General features: G+C 41.1%; 1 protein-coding gene across 14 annotated transcripts in view; it reads right to left on the bottom strand.

Moving 5' to 3' along the window:
- Positions 1-13,805, bottom strand: part of LCORL (ligand dependent nuclear receptor corepressor like) — a 158,698-nt gene extending 144,893 nt beyond the window's left edge. For 3 of the 14 annotated variants that reach the window (XR_015552873.1, XR_015552872.1, XM_087434131.1), the window contains exon 1: positions 13,482-13,794. Coding sequence is in view for 7 of the 14 variants with exons in the window: in XM_087434131.1 (XP_087290257.1) it covers positions 13,482-13,635 (154 nt within the window). In the remaining 7 variants the exon portion in view is untranslated. Of the gene's footprint in view, positions 1-488; positions 579-13,481 lie in introns of those variants that run through there. The other 11 variants (XM_014788899.2, XM_087434136.1, XR_015552874.1 and 8 more) reach the window with 10 other exon arrangements.
- Positions 13,806-17,478: the final 3,673 nt, after the last annotated feature.

The following is a 17,478-nucleotide window of genomic DNA, read 5'->3' on the forward strand; positions in this document are numbered from 1 at the left end:
TCATTAGTGATTTTCTGTTTGATCATTTGCCATTCTTGGGAAAAGTTCAAAAGAGATGGAAAGGTGATGGCCATCATTCTCAGAACTGGGATAGAAGGTAACCTTATATCCAGACTAAAACTTAAGCTTGACAACCTATGCTGGGGAAAATCCTTGCCCCACTAACTCCATGCTCTTACCACCCTCATTCCCAATTATAAGACCAAGAAAGAAATTTAGGGATATTTTCCCTGATTAACCATCTCAAGGAAACCCTTAACTCTGATATGTGCATTCAAATACAGAAGCCCCTGTTCTCTCTCATTCCGGGCCAGGAACAAAAGGCCAAGGAGGTTTAAATCCAGAATACTTCTCCCTACTCCTGAAATTGGAGGTTCTAAAATAAAACAGAGAACAGCACTACTAAAGTTTTAGATGCAACTATCTGACCAGGAAGGATCAGACTTGCTAATTTTTTAACCAGGTTTGAGCAACAGAGTAATACAGACCTGGATGTGAATTCTACCTTCACATTTCCTAGCTGGAAAGTCAGTTTTCTCATCTACAAAATAGAGATAAAAATTGTACTATTTCACATGTGAAAATTAAACGTGATTAATACACATATAAGATTAGCATAGTGTCTGACACATAGTAAGCACTCAGTAGATATTAGCTATCATTATTTCAAAGGGCAATTCTTAGTGTTGAAAAATTTTCAGAACAATTTATATATTATTAACTATGCAATTTTAAGGGCCGGAAGTGATTAATTCAAGAGAATGTAATATTTAAATTAATGACATTGCTTTTAAATATTTATTTTTACTTTGTAACAATCTTAAATTTACAGAACATGTTTTAAATATGGTAAAAACTTATTGTTCCTACCATTTGAGAGTAAATGGCCTGTATAATATCCCATCACCCTTCAATTCTTTAATAAGAATTTCCTACAAAGGCATTTTCTTACAAATACAATCAAGATCAGGAAATTAACAATGATACATTATGCTCACTGCTATTGGGGTGTCAGTGCTCCTAGGCCCCTTCTCAGTGAACAGTATAGGGCATGTGTATATATACACACACACATTTACTTTTATATTTCTATATCTATATATAATAAAAGCCATGAGTAGGGGCCAGCCCCATGGCACAGCAGTTAAGTTCGCGCACTCCGCTGCTGGGGGCCCAGGTTCGGATCCCAGGTGCACGCTGATGCACCGCTTGTCAGGCTATGCTGTGGTGGCATCCCATATAAAGTGGAGGAAGACTGGCACAGATGTTAGCCCAGGGCCAGTCTTCCTCAGCAAAAAGAGGAGGATTAGCGTGGATGTTAGCTCAGGGCTGATCTTCCTCACAAAAAAAAAAAAAAGAGTTCACACCAATATCTCACTTCCAATCCAACACTACAAAGAGCATTCCAGTTTTCTCCATGTCCATATCTGTAACTTCCTTCTCAGACAATGAGAGTCCTGGCTCTCATTATCCTTAAAATTTACTTATTTGACCAGTCTCCCTGTATCTCCCATTGTGGCTGCCTCCCCTTCCCCACATGGCTGCTTTCCTCACCCCTCTTTGCCTCAACTCCTCCAACACTTACCTCCTCCATGTGTATAACCTCCTCAGCTTCAGGCCCCTATTCCTTGTTCAGGCCCCTATTTCTCAAGCCTGGTACCCCTCCTACAAGAACATCCCAGAACATCCTCTTCATCATGCCCAGGCTCTAACATCCCATATTGAGCTGACCCTCCACTGGGACGCCTTCCTCTCCCCACCCTCAAGCTCTGACATTTTGCACCAGGATGCCTTATGCATGGACTCTATTCACACACCACAAGCCTCAATAAAACCACAGTCAGAAGGTTCTACCCTTCTACTCAGATGCCTTACTACCTCCTCCCACCCCCACCCCACTTCCAAGTAGATGCCCTCCTCATCCTCTTCACAGATACCATAGTGACCCTGCTTGGGCTCCAACCTCTCACACCAGCGTACCCTCCTGTGTAGACTGCCCCTCACTCCTTGCAACTCCATCAACCCACACAGGGACCCTCCTCACCCCTGTCAGGCTCTGACATTCCACTCCTCCAAGAGGACGTGGCTCCCCCTCCCACATAACCTATGCAGTGTGGACACTTACTCTTGTTTGGTCCCACCTGATGGTTTTAGTACTGAATTGTTTAGAAAGGGAAGAGGAAGAGGACAAGGAAGAACAACTGATAACATTTTAAAGAAAGAGATACCAGTGAATAAATTGCATCAGCACCCAATATCAGAGCTAATTAATAGGACAATCTATTTGTCAAAGTATCTACTTTTTCCACTTAAAGAAACAGTGCTCTGTTCTTTTATACTAATTTCTTCTAAATTTAAAAAGTCAATTGGCAATTGATAAAGAAGGAAGTCTGGTCTTTCTTTCCTAGCTAAACATGCATTTTATTTAAGTATCTTACACAGGTCTATAGAAAATCTAGTTCATTTAAAAAAACTACTAGTTTTATTTTAAGAGCTTAAGAACAGCTGTTTCAAACACTAGAATTAAATATTTTTAAAATATCCAGAATATGTATGTTTGACTTGTTTTCAGTACAATAACAGTTGTATTGTTTCCAGTACACTTATTCCCAGATACAACTCTGCAAAAATTAGCCTCAATTGTTACAGGAGTAACAGCTTTTCCTTGCTCCTTGTTTCTACGAGGAAGAATACTTCATAAGCACAATCTGAGCCTCTCTTCACCCCTAAGGAAGTGAAGTGACTGATCTGATTGGTGATTCTGGAAAGAATAACTGAGCAGATAGAGCTCAGTTCTGCTCCTTTTCCCCTTGGGAGTGAGCTATCAGGAGAACATACCTGCAGAGAGCTCATATTCTGCTCTGTTGCCCTGGTATGCCTAGGACTAGGCATCCGGATAAATTAGCTTATGACAGGCCACCTGACTCTCCCACCAAGTTACTTCTCTAAACTGGCCTCTGTCAGTAACAGAAGTGATATTTTGACTTCCATTTTTCTCCTTGTTTTATTTTTCAAGTTGTTCAGAGCACAGGCAGAAAAGAAGGGTGCCATTTGAGAGTACTTCAGCAATCCAACATCTTTTTTTTTTTTTTTTTTGAGGAAGCTCAGCCCTGAGCTAACATCCATGCCAATCCTCCTCTTTTTGCTGAGGAAGACTGGCCCTAAGCTAACATCTATTGCCAATCCTCCTCCTTTTTTCCCTTTTTCTCCCGAAAGCCCCAGTAGATAGTTGTATGTCATAGTTGCACATCCTTCTAGTTGTTTTATGTGGGACGCCGCCTCAGCACAGCCGGACAAGCGGTGCATCAGTGCGTGCCCAGGATCCAAACCCAGGCTGCCAGTAGCGGAGCACGCGCACTTAACCGCTAAGCCACAAGGCCGGCCCCCAACATCTTAATTAATATATTAAAGTGGAGAGTGCTCTTTTTCCCAGTTTTTATTTAAAAGGGCTGCTTCAATTTGAGCTTCTTAAAACTACTACAAACAAAAAACCCTCAAAGCTGAACCAACAGCAGATGTTCAAAATGAAAATAAGCCGACGTATCTGATCATGCTTATTACTCATTAAAAAAAAAAAACTTCAAAGGCTCATAATTTCCTCCTTATAGAGGCCATAATTTATACTTCCAGACCTATTTTTATACTACCACCCTATACTCCAATGACACAAGAGTGCTGAATATTTTCAGAATATCTCATTATTTAGACTCTATACTTTTGCTTATGCTACCCCTCTGCCTGTTCCCTCCACCCTACTCTCTTGCTGGATCATTTAACTTAGGGATCAGCAAACTATAGCCAGTAGGCCACATCTGCCTATTTTTGTGAATAATTTTTTATTGGAACACAGTCATGCTCATTCGTTTATATATTGCTTTTGCACTATAACAGCAGAGTTGAGTAGGTGCAATAGAGACCATATGGCCCGCAAAGCTTAAAGTATTTACTATCCAGCCCTTTACAAAAAAAGTTAGCCAACCCCTGCTTTCACTCAATCCTTTGAAGCCTAGTCATTTCAGATCCTTCAAATCAAAGTTAATTGCTCCCTCCTCTGTCTTTCCACTATATTATATCAACTCTAATACTTAACATCCCTGATAATTATGAGCACTTCAAAAGCAAGGTCTAAACCCTATTCCTAGCGTAGACAATAAAACTTTTTACCCAATCCACAGTTCCTACCTCTTCCAACACTTTTCATGTGCTTAGGGGAAGTATTTTGGAAGAAGCTTCTGCCCTTTTCTCTACCCCTTATTCAGTGTTCCCAAAGGAAAGAGGAATGACTAATATTGGCAACATCCTGATAGCTGTTCCTAGTGGGACGGATTAATGTTTTAAAGGTCATTTTTCATGCATGGCCAAGTCTCCAGCTCACTCTGCCTAGATGGTCACACCTATCAATAAGAAAATCGTATGATAAACTCACTGGGGTAGAGCTTCCCTGTATCTTAAAAGAGGCCTGTAGCTCCATCTGCTCTGTCTTTGATAGGTGGGTAAGTTGAATTCAGCAGGATAGGGAGTAAAGAAGTCAGACGTCTAATTGTGGCCTCAGTTCCAAGCCAAGTTCTTCAATACAATCTTACCATTTAAAAAGCTAATATTTTGATCCCCTATTCCTAAGTCTATTTCCAGTTCAGAACCAAGCAAAGGGAGAAACAGAATTACACCCCAATCAACTGGCACAAAGCAGGAGTCAAGACATTTGATGACTGACTGACAACAGTAAATTAATTGGGAAAAAACCATTCCTTTAAAATGTGTAACACACTAATGCCACACATCCCATACCTTACTGATGAACTTAATTAGGAAAATATTTTTTGAAGGAAAAAGAGAAATAAATTGAGAGTTTACATTCAGTGATTCAAACCAAGCCCATTGTATTTATCTAATTTATCTACCTCAACATTTTGTAAAAAGTAATCATGGATATTATTGATTCAAAAAAGTATTCTCCATCTTATTTAGTATCATAAATGGTATCTCCCATCTAAAAAAACAAATATCCCTAGACCCCAGATTCTTCCAATTACTGCTCCATTTATCTATTCTTCCTCAAATGCAGTTTCTCAAATGAGTAGGCTACTACAAATGTTATCTCCACTTACACACATCTTAATTACTTTCTAACTTACTACAATATGGCTTCCGTCTCCATCATGCTGCTGAAATTGATCTAGTCAAGGTCACCTAGAACCTCCATGTTGCCAAAAACAATGTACACTTCCCTGTTTCATGGTACTTACCATCTCACTGACATGTAACAATCCCTCCTCATTGTAACTTTTCTCTCCCCTTAGATTTGGTGATATTACTCTCTCCTGGTTTTCCTACTTAGCCAATGGCCTTACTTTTCAGTGTAAAAGTTTAGCAGCCTAACTTGGAGGCTCTTCTTCCTCCAACCAAAGGATGTGAAAATTCCTTAAGGTGTGGCACTTAGTACTCTATTCCTGTCTAGTTATACTATCCCTCACCCCTAGCTGATCTCACCCATTTCCACGGATTTAAATATCATCTTTATACTGGTAATTCCCTAATTTATATCTTTAGCCCAGAAACCACTACTATATAAGTATTAGCACCTTTCATAAAAATAAAAAGTAGTGAACATTTGAGGACAGATATTACCCTAGTTTCACAGATTGGATGACTTATGACTAAGGTTACAATGATAGAGACTAAGAAAGGAACTGTGTTCTTTCAATTCTTGGTCCTTTCTACCATTTGTGAAGACTTAGTCCCTTGTCCCTAAATGGTTTACTATTAAAATATGAAGACTACTAGACAAAGTTACTTCCTACATACACACCTTCACATACCCATCAGAAAAGAAGTGGCCAATTGGAATTAATAGAGAAAGATCTCAAACTTGTTTTTCAATAAACACTTTAGAAAAGACTCTAGGTTGCAACTGAATTTTAAAGGTGACTGAAGATGGAAGGTAGAAGATATGACTAACAAGATACTCAACAATATGGGGTGATGTGCACAAAAGAGAAGTAAAAGCAGATGAAAACGGATGGGTTATCTAAAAAAGAAAATAGACAAACAGGGAAGAAGCAGTCTGGTAGACCATGATTAACTAACTGAATACAGTTAGCAGCTTTTACATGATGAAAAAAGACAAATGGGAGATACTACTGCCTTGTAAACTACAAAATCCAAGCAGCTATTGCAAACAATGATTTAACATCAGTTACAAACTAGACTGAAAGACAGCAAAACCAGCAATGGAGATACTGATATAAACCAGAATCTAATCTGAATCTGCCCAAGTGCTTACTCCATCAGAAAAACTGAATCCATGAGATATTATAAAGAAAGTAATAACTTGACAACAGATTAAGGTAAAGAAAAAAGAAAAACAAGCAAACGTAAGTAAGCAGGATAGGGCTGTTGCCAATTATGGGAAAAACTGTATGAAAAGAAAGGAGATGAGAAACAGAAAAGTGATTCCTCATTGTAAGTTTTGTTTTCTAGCAAACACAAAAATTCTCAAAACAAAATTTTTATTTAGCTTAATTAAGAACAAAGTGTCATTCTTCAAATACAAATATGGCATTATTTTATTACCTTAGTTTGTTTCCTTGTGGTAGCAGTAGGTTGGTCTGGGCCTATTCACATTCTCTCATCTATTTTCCGTGGCGAATAAAAACTTCTGCACAAGTTATGTAATGACAGATTTAGCCGCTAAGTATGGACTCTAATCAAGTTAAATAGGTCCCCAAAATTTTGAACCTATGAACTTGGTGCTCTAACCAACTGTTATCTACCACCCATGAATGCTAGCCATATATACCAAAAAGTTCCAAGGAATATTATCAAAAAAGAAAAAGATAGGAACCCTACACACACAAAAATGTAGGATATATAACTGAAAGCCTGGATTTACCAATAAAAAAGAAGAAATTGCATAACCAAAAATTTACATGGCTTTGTTGCTCCTGCCCGGACTGCACTGTGGTAGAAGAACTGAAGACCAGGATGGAAAGTCAGACAAGTCAGGGAAACACGGGAGACACATTACAGCAACTTATCACTATGCACAGCCAAGCAGGGAGAGGGGCACACATGTAGCCAGCCAAGGGAAGAAGCATGGACACAAAAAGACAGCACCATATAGAAAGAAGACTACAACATGCTCAGACCACCCTGTAGCCATCCATATCTAACATCTGCAAAAACACAAAATTCCCTCATTGCTTAGTCCCAAGAATGGCAAAATTTTACTCTTCCAAGTATAAAATAATCCTGGAGTACACAGAATTTCAAATTTTACATGCAAAATTCATCGATATGCCTGTTTTACAGAGAAATTTGGATACGTGTCTTAACCACCCAACTACTCATTATCATCATAGATTCCATTTATCTGATGCATGTTACTAGTGCCATAATTTATATCTTTTTAAATGGATAAAAAATTTGCTAGTGCTTGAAAAAGTAGTTGTACAGCCAAGGTTTTGGGGTAGTTGACCCATCTACACCAGTCCTCATAAAATCCAGATTTCTAAGTAAACCTACTCTTCTGAGATTTATATGGCAGTAGCAACAAGATGAGGTAGAAGTTAGGGGAAAGATAACAGAGCAGGAGACAAGAAGCAGCCAGAAAGAAGTGTCAAGTGATTACCTAGAATTTTATTTACCTAGACTATCCCATCTTAACTGTTAGAGCTCTATTAAGTGCTCCAATAACTTCTTCAGAGGTTAAAAACAGAGCAAGAGAATATTCTCTGACACTGATACTGCTGATTATAAATGCGGCAGGTTGTTTGGAAGAAAGTCTACTTTACAAACACTTGCAGAATGCAGAGCTCTGAGACAATGATATGATAACCAGGAAGAGTAAAATAGAAAGTAGGTATCAACAAAGAGTAGCTTCAAGATGATCTAGTATGGTACAGATTTTTTTAAATGAATTTAAACTAATTTCTTGTAATCAGTTACTACAAAGCCAAAAGATCCCTTAGTATGTAGGAAGGCATCAAATGTCTTTTCATCTCCTCATATATAAAAAGCCAGGATTAGGCTAAGTGATATACTGTGATTCTAAAACTCTATGGATCTAGAATACAGATCATTCAAACCCTTACACTTTTGTTTAACATATCTCATGACCTTTTTATTATTCATCAGCATTACTACCAGAAAGAATATATTGGCAAAAATGTAAAGCTCAAAGCTGCTAATAACCTGTGTATATCAATAATAATTGCACACATATTAACATATATCAACACAATTAATTCTCAAACCACCTCATTATCTCCAATTTACAGATAAGAAACTGAAGTACTGAGAGGTTAACTAATTTTTCCGCACTGGTAAGTGGTAACACTAGGATTCAAACGCAGGTAGTCTACCTCCAGAGCCTATATTCTTATTTGCTATATTATTCTATCCAAATAAAAGATTTGGGGAAAGATAAATTAAGCTATAGGTTTGGTTATTATCAACACATTTGAAATAAGTGGCACTATGGTTATCAAGAGCTGGCTGGAGCCAAGTATACTACAGAACTATGCTGTCCAACACAGTAGCCACATGTTGCTATTAGCACGCGAAATGTGGCTAGTCCAAACTGAGATGCGCTATATGTAAAATACCTGATTTCAAAGACTTAATATTTAAAAAAGAATGTAAATTAACTCAATAATTTTATATGGATTAATCTTAAAATATTTTGAATATATTAGGCTAAATAAAATGTGCTTTTTAAATGTGGTTACTAGAAAATTTTAAATTACATATTTGGCTCCCATTATATTTCCACTGGACAAGACTGGTATGTAGAAAAGACACTGGAGTTCATAGAAAGATTCTAATCAAATCTTCACCATTTTGTTTTACTATTACAACCTTAGGCAAGTCAGTTACATTGATTACTAGCTTCTGTATCAGAAAAAGAGGGTTTAAAAACAGTCATGAAACCAAGTGTTCAGATTTTGGTATCTAAATCTATTCTCTACTAGAAAGAATGGAGGGCTCCTTGGAGAAATGGCTGATGTCAGGGTTGGGACAAGTAAAGTACAAGATGAACCTGGAATACCTGATTTTGGCAGGAAGGAGGTGCTCAAAAAATCATTGGGCGGGAAGGGTTGAAGAGAGGTGTGACTGGTCAAAAGACACTGGAACCAGCTTGATGAGGATCCCACTGGCCAAACCTGGGACAATGTGAGAACTAAAATAATGACTAATAGATTTAACCACTGAATAAAGTAAGAATCCATGAGTTCATACTGATAAAAATGACTGAATAAACAAATAATGGGGGAGATGGGAAAGACTGCTTTACGACAAAATACCAACTACTCATTATAGAGGCAACAATGAAGTTAGAAGATCATGAAGGTATGTTAAAACTTGTGGGTGAAATTTTTATGAGACTGTTTAAAAATCCAGTTCCTCAAAATATTTTCCCACAAACTACATATAAATTACAAAAGAATAAATAATAACTTTCAGGGAGAAATAAGGAGACTATCACCTTAACCACATTTCAAAGCTAACATCATCAACACTGGGACAAACCAACATCTTCATGAACCTCAAGATATGATGGACTGAGGACAGAACATCTCTTCAGAGCTATTCCTGCCAAAAATGCATAACCAATCTAATCACGGGGAAAAACAGACAAATTCAAATGGAGGGACAGTCGACAAAATAACTGTCCTGTACTTTTCAAAAATGTCAAGGTCAACAAACATAAGAAAGGTTGAGGAAGTGTTCTAGATTAAAAGACACTAAAGAGACATGATGACCAAATGCAAGGCATGATCCCCGCCTGGAGGGAAAAAAGTTTATAGATAAAATAAATAAAATTTGAATATAGATTACGAATTAGATAATAATACTATGTCAACGTTAAATCTGTTTTTAATAATTACACTGCCGTTAGGTAAGACAATGTCTTTGGTTTTACAAAATACACACTGAAGAATTTAGAAATAAAGAGGTATGATGTCTCCAAATTACACTCAAACGGTTCAGAAATAAAACAGATATATATATACACACCTATATACATACACATATATAGATATGTAGATATAAGCGGAGAATGATAAAGCAAATGCAGCAAAGTGTAATACAACTGGTGAAATGGGTAAGGGTATATAGGAATTCCTTGCACTATCCTTCCAACTTTTCTTCTAAGTTCGAAATTATATCAAAATTAAAAGTTAACGAACATAAAAACAAAAAACTTGGCCTATCTCCCGGATCAAATATCCTAATAGACTATAAAAATCTTGATAATGTTTAAAAATACACTAATGCATTTCTTTTATCCTATATTTTGTTTTAAATTTTATGATTTATCAGATACTAATTAATTATATTATCTATTCCATAAGATCAGGACTATATCTGTTTTACTCAATATCATACCGAGTACTATGATACTATTTATTACATCCTATAAACACTGAAACATTTGTTAGATGAGCATACTCAAAATTAGAGCATAGTAGAGGATGATTATTAAAAAAAAATCAAATTATAAAAAGCACCACATTGTAAATAAAGCTATTAACTGGGACATAGAGCTTATAGGACAACTCTTCAATTAAATTATTAGAAAGAAAAACCAGGACTAAATCACAGAGTAGTCACAAATCTAACCTAAAGAGATGAGTTCCATAAAGAGAGAAAGGTAAATATTATTTTCCATATCAAGAGTTAAACATCCTAGCTAACTACCAGCAGTCATGACAACTAAAATCAACTTTTTTCCCCATAAAATTAGAGTATTATATATGAGTAATAAAAAAATGAATCAGATTACTTTAAAGACTTAGGCTAAGAAATGAGATTTAAAACTTCACTACTGGCTCAACACTAATTTGCTGTATGACCCTGAGACGTTGCTTACAATTTCCCTATCTCATTTAAAAATAAGACTTTTGGATCATTTTCTTCCACAAAGGTAGAAAGGATATTTTATAAAAATGATTTCAAGCAATAAGAGCACTGAATATTCAATACAGAAATATATATACATATATACATATTCACACACATACACACATGCAAAGGAAAAAGAATATGGCTTTTTTGTAAATATGTTTACAAAGTAAAGTATTGAATGTAAGCACATTAATAGCGAAAGGTAACAAAGTAATTACACAAACTACGTTTAATCCCAATTCACACTGACTGGTGCTTCACATACAGGATACTGAAAAAACTCAATCAATAAGTGTATGTCCTGTTTAAAGAGCTTTAAATTGTTTATTTTACAATAACAATGACAAAAACAAAGTACGAGAAGGGTCTTACTAGGTCTCCTGACTAGGACCGGGACTGTGGGAAACAATTCTCAAATACAGTTAGAGCCCAGGAAAAAAATTTCCCTTCCAATATAGTATAATTATACATTAAAAATATAGAGATTGCATATTAGACACACAGCATTAATTCAATTTTCAATGTTTTTCAATCCTGAGTATCCAAGTAGGTAAGGCAGAAAGATATTCTAATTCTCTTCTTCCATCAAATCCAATTAATTTTATGTTCAATTAAAATTTGACTGTTTTTCAAAAGCACATATATTTTTGTGATACAGAGCCATACTTAACGTATCTACACAAGCAAGATGAGAAAAAAAACTCAAAGTATTCCAAAACATAAAAACTGACCAAAGACATCGTCAAATCACTGTGTGCTTCGGCAAAACTTAACACAATAATATCGCGAGCCAGTGATACAATGCTGTCATCCTGCCTGATTGTAACTGAACAAAATCAAAAATTTCTAAACAGATTGTCAGTGGAAGAGATCTTGACATAAGCAATTACAAAAACGGGTCCATTTTGTATTCAGGAAGCACCAGCAACACTTAGCTTAAAATTTTATATAAAGAAGGGTTTTTTTTTTTACACTTTTTTTAAAGAACTAAAATCACTTATGAATACTTGACTGAAGCTATTTCCCAGAATGTTTCCTTAGATAAAACCAAAACATATTTTATAAGAGCAAAATAGTAAAATGCTTAAACATAACTTAAATGCCCCTAATCAGAGCAACCTTCCTTCCCATCGTATTCTGCAGTGCACATTTCCGAGTTGAAGTTGTACTAGTTTATCCTACTACGATTTCCTTATCCTACTAAGATCTCCTTTGGTTGGATCTTAGGGCGCTAACCAAACAAACCTGAGGGGGCTGGGGGGAAAGGGGCGCGAGGTGGCGCAAGAACAGATGGAAACAAGGTAAGAGAGTTGTTTTTTTAAGGCACTAAGGTTACTCCTCAACTCCAAATGCCAAGATTTAATCGCCAGTAGAGCAAGCTGTGCCACTTATCCACTCCTTAGACAATGCCACCTTCCTTTCTACCTCTTTCCCTACTCCCTTACCCACGACCTCCTTCCAAAACAAACAAGCACAACACACCCCATCGCAAAACCCGCGTTTTCCCTCCGGTGCCCACTAAACCAACCTGCTGGATAACAGCTCCACGCGCACGTCTCACTCAGACAAAAACGCGACCGAGGCAAGGTGAGGAGTGCCCACCACCTCCCGCCACCCGGAGCGACGCGCAGAATGACAGCCCCGAGCCCAGAAGTTTGCAGCGAGATGATTCCGACCCCGGCAACCGGGAAGACGGAATGGCAGGAGAGCGGGATGGGAGGTGGGGAGGGCGACGTGCCTGTACGGGCAGGGAAGGGTCCATCACATGACAGTAAAAGAGGACCCGAGTCGTCGGGGCGTCCGCGAGGAGAAAGGGGGGGAGGGTGCCGTCGCCATGGCAACACCCCCCATCCGTCCAGACTTCCAAAGAGGGAGGAAGAACTTCAAATCCCAACCGTCAGCGCTCGAGCGTCTCCTTCTTAAAGGGGTACACACAGCGCCGCCGCCGCCGAGCGCGAGAGGGCAGAGTTGGACGCCCCCGCCCCTCGGGCGACGCCCCCGCCGCCCCTCGCCCCCCGCCGGCCCAGCCGCGGCCCCCGCCCCGCGAGCGCCCGCGGGGTCGCCTGGGTCCCGGTCCCCGGGAACTCGGCCGCGTCGGCCGGCCCGGCCCCCGGCGGCGAGAAGGGGGTGTGTGTGCGCCCGGCGGGGGCGCGGACCAACCCGCCTTCCTCCCGCCGGCCCTGCCCGCCGGCTCCCCTCCGCCCGGGCGCCGACCCGCCGGGCCGCTTCCTCCCTCCTGACAGGGTGGACGGCGGGCGGCGAGGGACGCCGAGCGGCGAGGGACGCCGAGGAGTTTCGGGGAGCGAGCGAGCGGTTTCCCCGGGAGCTCGGCGAGCGGGTCCGAACTAACAGTTCCCGTGGAGCCCGAGAGCTGAGAAGGGGAAGGAGCGCGGACCGCGCCGGCGAGCACCCCCAGACAAAAGGCGAGCGCGGCCGCCGCCGCTCCCATCTCGCTCCCCCATTGAACTGACCCGAACGGGAGATTCAACTAAACCCCTCAGCCACAAACTCCTCGGGCTGCGGCAGCCGTCACCGCGCGCAGCCGGGGCCCCGGCCCGTGCCTCGCTTACCTACACAGTGCATGAGACGGTGGCGCCAAGAGTCGAGTTCCCGCCGGAATCCTCTCCTCTCCGCCGCGCACCGAGGGCTCCGGCACTGAGCGGCGGCGGCGGCGGCGGCAGCAGCGGCGGCGGCAGCGGCCATTCTCTCTCTTCCCTTGTCCATCTGCGTCCCGCGTCACGCGCCCTCATTTACATACGAGCGGCGCAGGCACGAGGCAGGGGCGCGAGCCCTCGGCGCGAGCCCCGGAGCGCGCGCCCCCCGGAGGGGGGTTGATTGACACGTGTCACTACCTTCCCTCTGCCCTTCCCTCCCCCTCCCACCGCTCCCTCAGGGAGAGGCGGGGAGGGAGCGAGAGGAGAAGGAAGCAACCTGCTGCTTCCGCTGACCCCGCCTCCCCATCCACTCCCCTTCCCCCCTCCCTCCGGAGTTTACTCAAGTGAGCCATACTGCTCCCGCCGCCCGCAAAAACCCAGAGCGGGAGCGAGAGGCTCGGAGCCCGGCCAGGAAGCGGCGTGCTAATGGAGCGGAGTAGCAACGCCTCCCTTCTGCCTTCGCGACGCGACTCGGGCCGCCCGGAGACTTCACTTCCCAGGCTTCGTTGCGTCGGGGTCTCGAAGTGGGACTTGTCGCCGCGGCGCGGTGCATGCCGGTCCTTGTAGTCCAGCAGGGATGGACATTCTCCAGCCGTCCTCGAACACTTGGGTTTGCAGACTGGCCTTTGACTTCTCTGCGGTGCTCTGCTTGTGGGGTTAGCCTCCAATGCGCTGCGCCCAAGACTGTGCGCGGCCCGCGTTGCCGGGTCTGACTCAGCTGCTTCCTTAGGCTCCGCGATAGAAGGGCGGTGGAAGCCGCAAGAGTTGTCGGCCCTTTGAAGGTTCAGGCTGCGCTTTGTGCTTTAAGTGCTGGAAACTTTTGGGGGTCATTGTCATCTTGCCACTGCAGGGAAAGAGCAAGCGGGTCATTCGGCTGCATCCGAAATAACTGCTTAATATCCAGAGAGAGATCGGCAGTGACTTCAGTTTCCAGGACGAAGAGATCTCGGAACGTGAGAATATTTGTAAGAATTAGGGGAAAGATGCGGGACTTTTCACCGGAAATTATTTACGGGGCATTGGGTTTGGCTGGGTGAAAACTCCAAAAAGGGAAACTATATGTTCCGCAAAATGGCAACTCTGGAGGACAGCGACACATTGTGACTTCTATACCGTGACATCTTGCATTGACCTGACCCTAGTACAGTGCGTGGCACGGGATTTAACACTTTACAAATGTTACGGAATGAATTCTACGCTGTGACAGAAAATATTTCTTCTTCAGAGAGAGAGAAAGCTTTTGATTAGATATAAACTCCAACAACATTTTTTAACTTTTACACCAGAGACATTGTGCGTGTATCTGTATATGTACAGGGGGCCCAACCAAAGCTAAGACACCCAAAAGTTTGCTGAGAAGTACTGTGTATTAGTGGAAATGTATGCACAAGTCTGTGGGAAATATGTTTTAATTCTATTTGGAAAGTCCTATGAATTCTGAGTTCAGTTCCACGCTCCATGTTTTGTGGCTTATGCTTGTTCACCTGTCTTTTCTTTTTTTCCTACAAGAAAGTCTTTCCTTGCTCATCATTACCTCTCAATAGTGAAGATGTAGTTTTACATCTTCACAAATTAAAAAAAAATGAAATTTGAAATTTCATCATCACTTTTTCTAGAATAGTCAATTTAGAGAAGCAAGTGTGATTACTAGTGAAGGTCGTTTTGGGAGTTTTCAGTGGATGGTCTCAGCTACCGATTCCACTCATACTATAATTGCCAAGATAATCAGCCTTTGTAGCTTTCCTGATCACATTTACAGTAATCTACATTAGTTAGGATAGGCTAGGTTATGGTGCAGTAACAGGATCCAAAAATTTTAGTGGCTTAAAGCCACAAAAAGTTTTATTTCCTGCTTATCTGCATGTTCATCTCTGATGGGGAGGGGGGAGCTTCCCTTTGTGTTCTTATCTAGCAACCAAATGGCTTAGGAAGGCTCCAATCTCGGGAACTTCCCCACTTGCATAATAAGCAGAAGGAAGATGACTGGTGAGCTGGTTCCTCCTCAAAGTGATACAAATCAATTCCACTCACATTTCATTGACAAAAGCAAATCATTTGGCCATGCCTATCTTCAAGGGAGCAAGGAAGTATAATCCTACTATTTGCCCATAAGGAAGATATCCTGAACTTACCGTGAACAGCACCAATGATTACTGCAATCCATCCTTCTAGCACCAATTTACAGTTTACTGTCCTTATGCTACAAAATACATTCACTCCTACCACAAGGGGGACAACCCAAAAGTTCTATTCAGTAGTGGCATTAATCTCAAAGTCAGCATCTCTGGGTGATGCTTGGTATTCCCCTTATTAGAACAGGATAAAGGTTCTCTTGTTATAGAGACCTGAAAAGACAAAGTATCTATCCTCTCCACTTACACACACACACACACACATACTCAACATACGGTGGTGGGACAGGGACAGAATATGGTAGACATTCCTACTTAGAAGGGGGAAGAATAAGAGACACACATGAAACAGTTTTAACAAATATTTTACCACAGCTAGAATGGATTGCCAACTTTCCAGCTTCTAACAACTGTTTTCTTGCCACCACCCACTGAGCTTCTAAGTCACAGCCACATATTTTAGTTTTTCTGTCGTAACTGTCCTCCTTCTAGGTACCAATTTCTGCAGTAGTCAGAATGGGCTAGGTTATGCTCCAGGAACAGAAACCCAAAATCCCAGCGATTTAATACAAAGATTTACTTCTTACTTAAACTACATGTCCTCCAAAAGTTAGTGTGGAGAGGGTGAGGAGGAGTGTTCCATGTCCAGTCAGGGACCCAGGTTTATGCAGCTTCACCGTCTGGAAGCTCACCAGCCACCAGAAGAAAGAGATGTTAAATCACTATCCAGCTCTTAAAGACTTCGGCCAGAAGTGACGTGTTTTCTTGGGGGAAGCAAATCTTGTGGCCCTGCCTAACTTCAAAGGAGTGATATATCAGATAGCTTTATGGGCATAACAAACCACCCCAAAATGTAATAGCTTGAAACACCAACTATTTGTTTAGCTCATGATTCTGTGGAATGGCAATTTGTGTTAGGCTCAGCTGGATGGTTCTGCTGGCCTGAGCTGGGCGTACTCATGTGTTTGTGACTAACTGCCTATCAGAGAGGCAGCTCTGTTTCTGAAGGTGAGCTGACTGTCGGCTGGGACAACAGAGCCATCAGGCCGAGTGTCCCTCATCATCAAGAGGCTAGCTCTTGCTTGTTCACATGGTGGCAGTCCCAGGGTTCCAAGAGCCATAAGAGAGCAAGCCCAATGCACAGGCACCTTTTAAGCTTCAGCTTGGGTCATAATTGCTCCAGTTCCAATGGCTAAAGCGAGTCATATGGCCAAACCCAAAGCCAATATGGGGAAGCGGATTCTACCTCTTAACAGGAAGAGCTGCAAGTCACATTGCAAAGGATGTGGATAGAGGAAAAGAAATAATTTGTGGCCACTTTTGCAGTCTACCACAGATGGGAAAGTGCACTATGTTCTCTCCAAAAAGAATACAAATATTAATGAACAGAACTAATGAATATTATATCTCTAGCATTTCTAGAAGGGGAAGATCATGGCCAGATATAATGAAATACACAAATGGAGTTAACTTTGGAACTCAGCTTGACTTAGAAGAGCAAAGAATTTTCCATGGCAAGTGTCACAGAGTATATCATAATAATCCAATAACTTGACTTGAGCGTAAGCTCAATGAACATAGAGATAGGAGTTTAGCTGATTCACCCTTGTATTCTCAGCATCTGGTGCTGTTCCAGGCACTTAGTTGGTGCCTAATATTTATTTATTTATTTGACAAATGTTTAGGATATATTTATAAAGCCAAGGATAGAAAGAGGGTCGTATCCAAGATTGTCTCCTACACTGAAAATCTAGTTACCCATTAAGGAATTTTAATACAAC

The sequence above is a fragment of the Ceratotherium simum genome, chromosome 8 (genome assembly GCF_057802395.1).
Source record: "Ceratotherium simum simum isolate JZ-2026a chromosome 8, ASM5780239v1, whole genome shotgun sequence".
Lineage (NCBI taxonomy): Eukaryota > Metazoa > Chordata > Mammalia > Perissodactyla > Rhinocerotidae > Ceratotherium > Ceratotherium simum.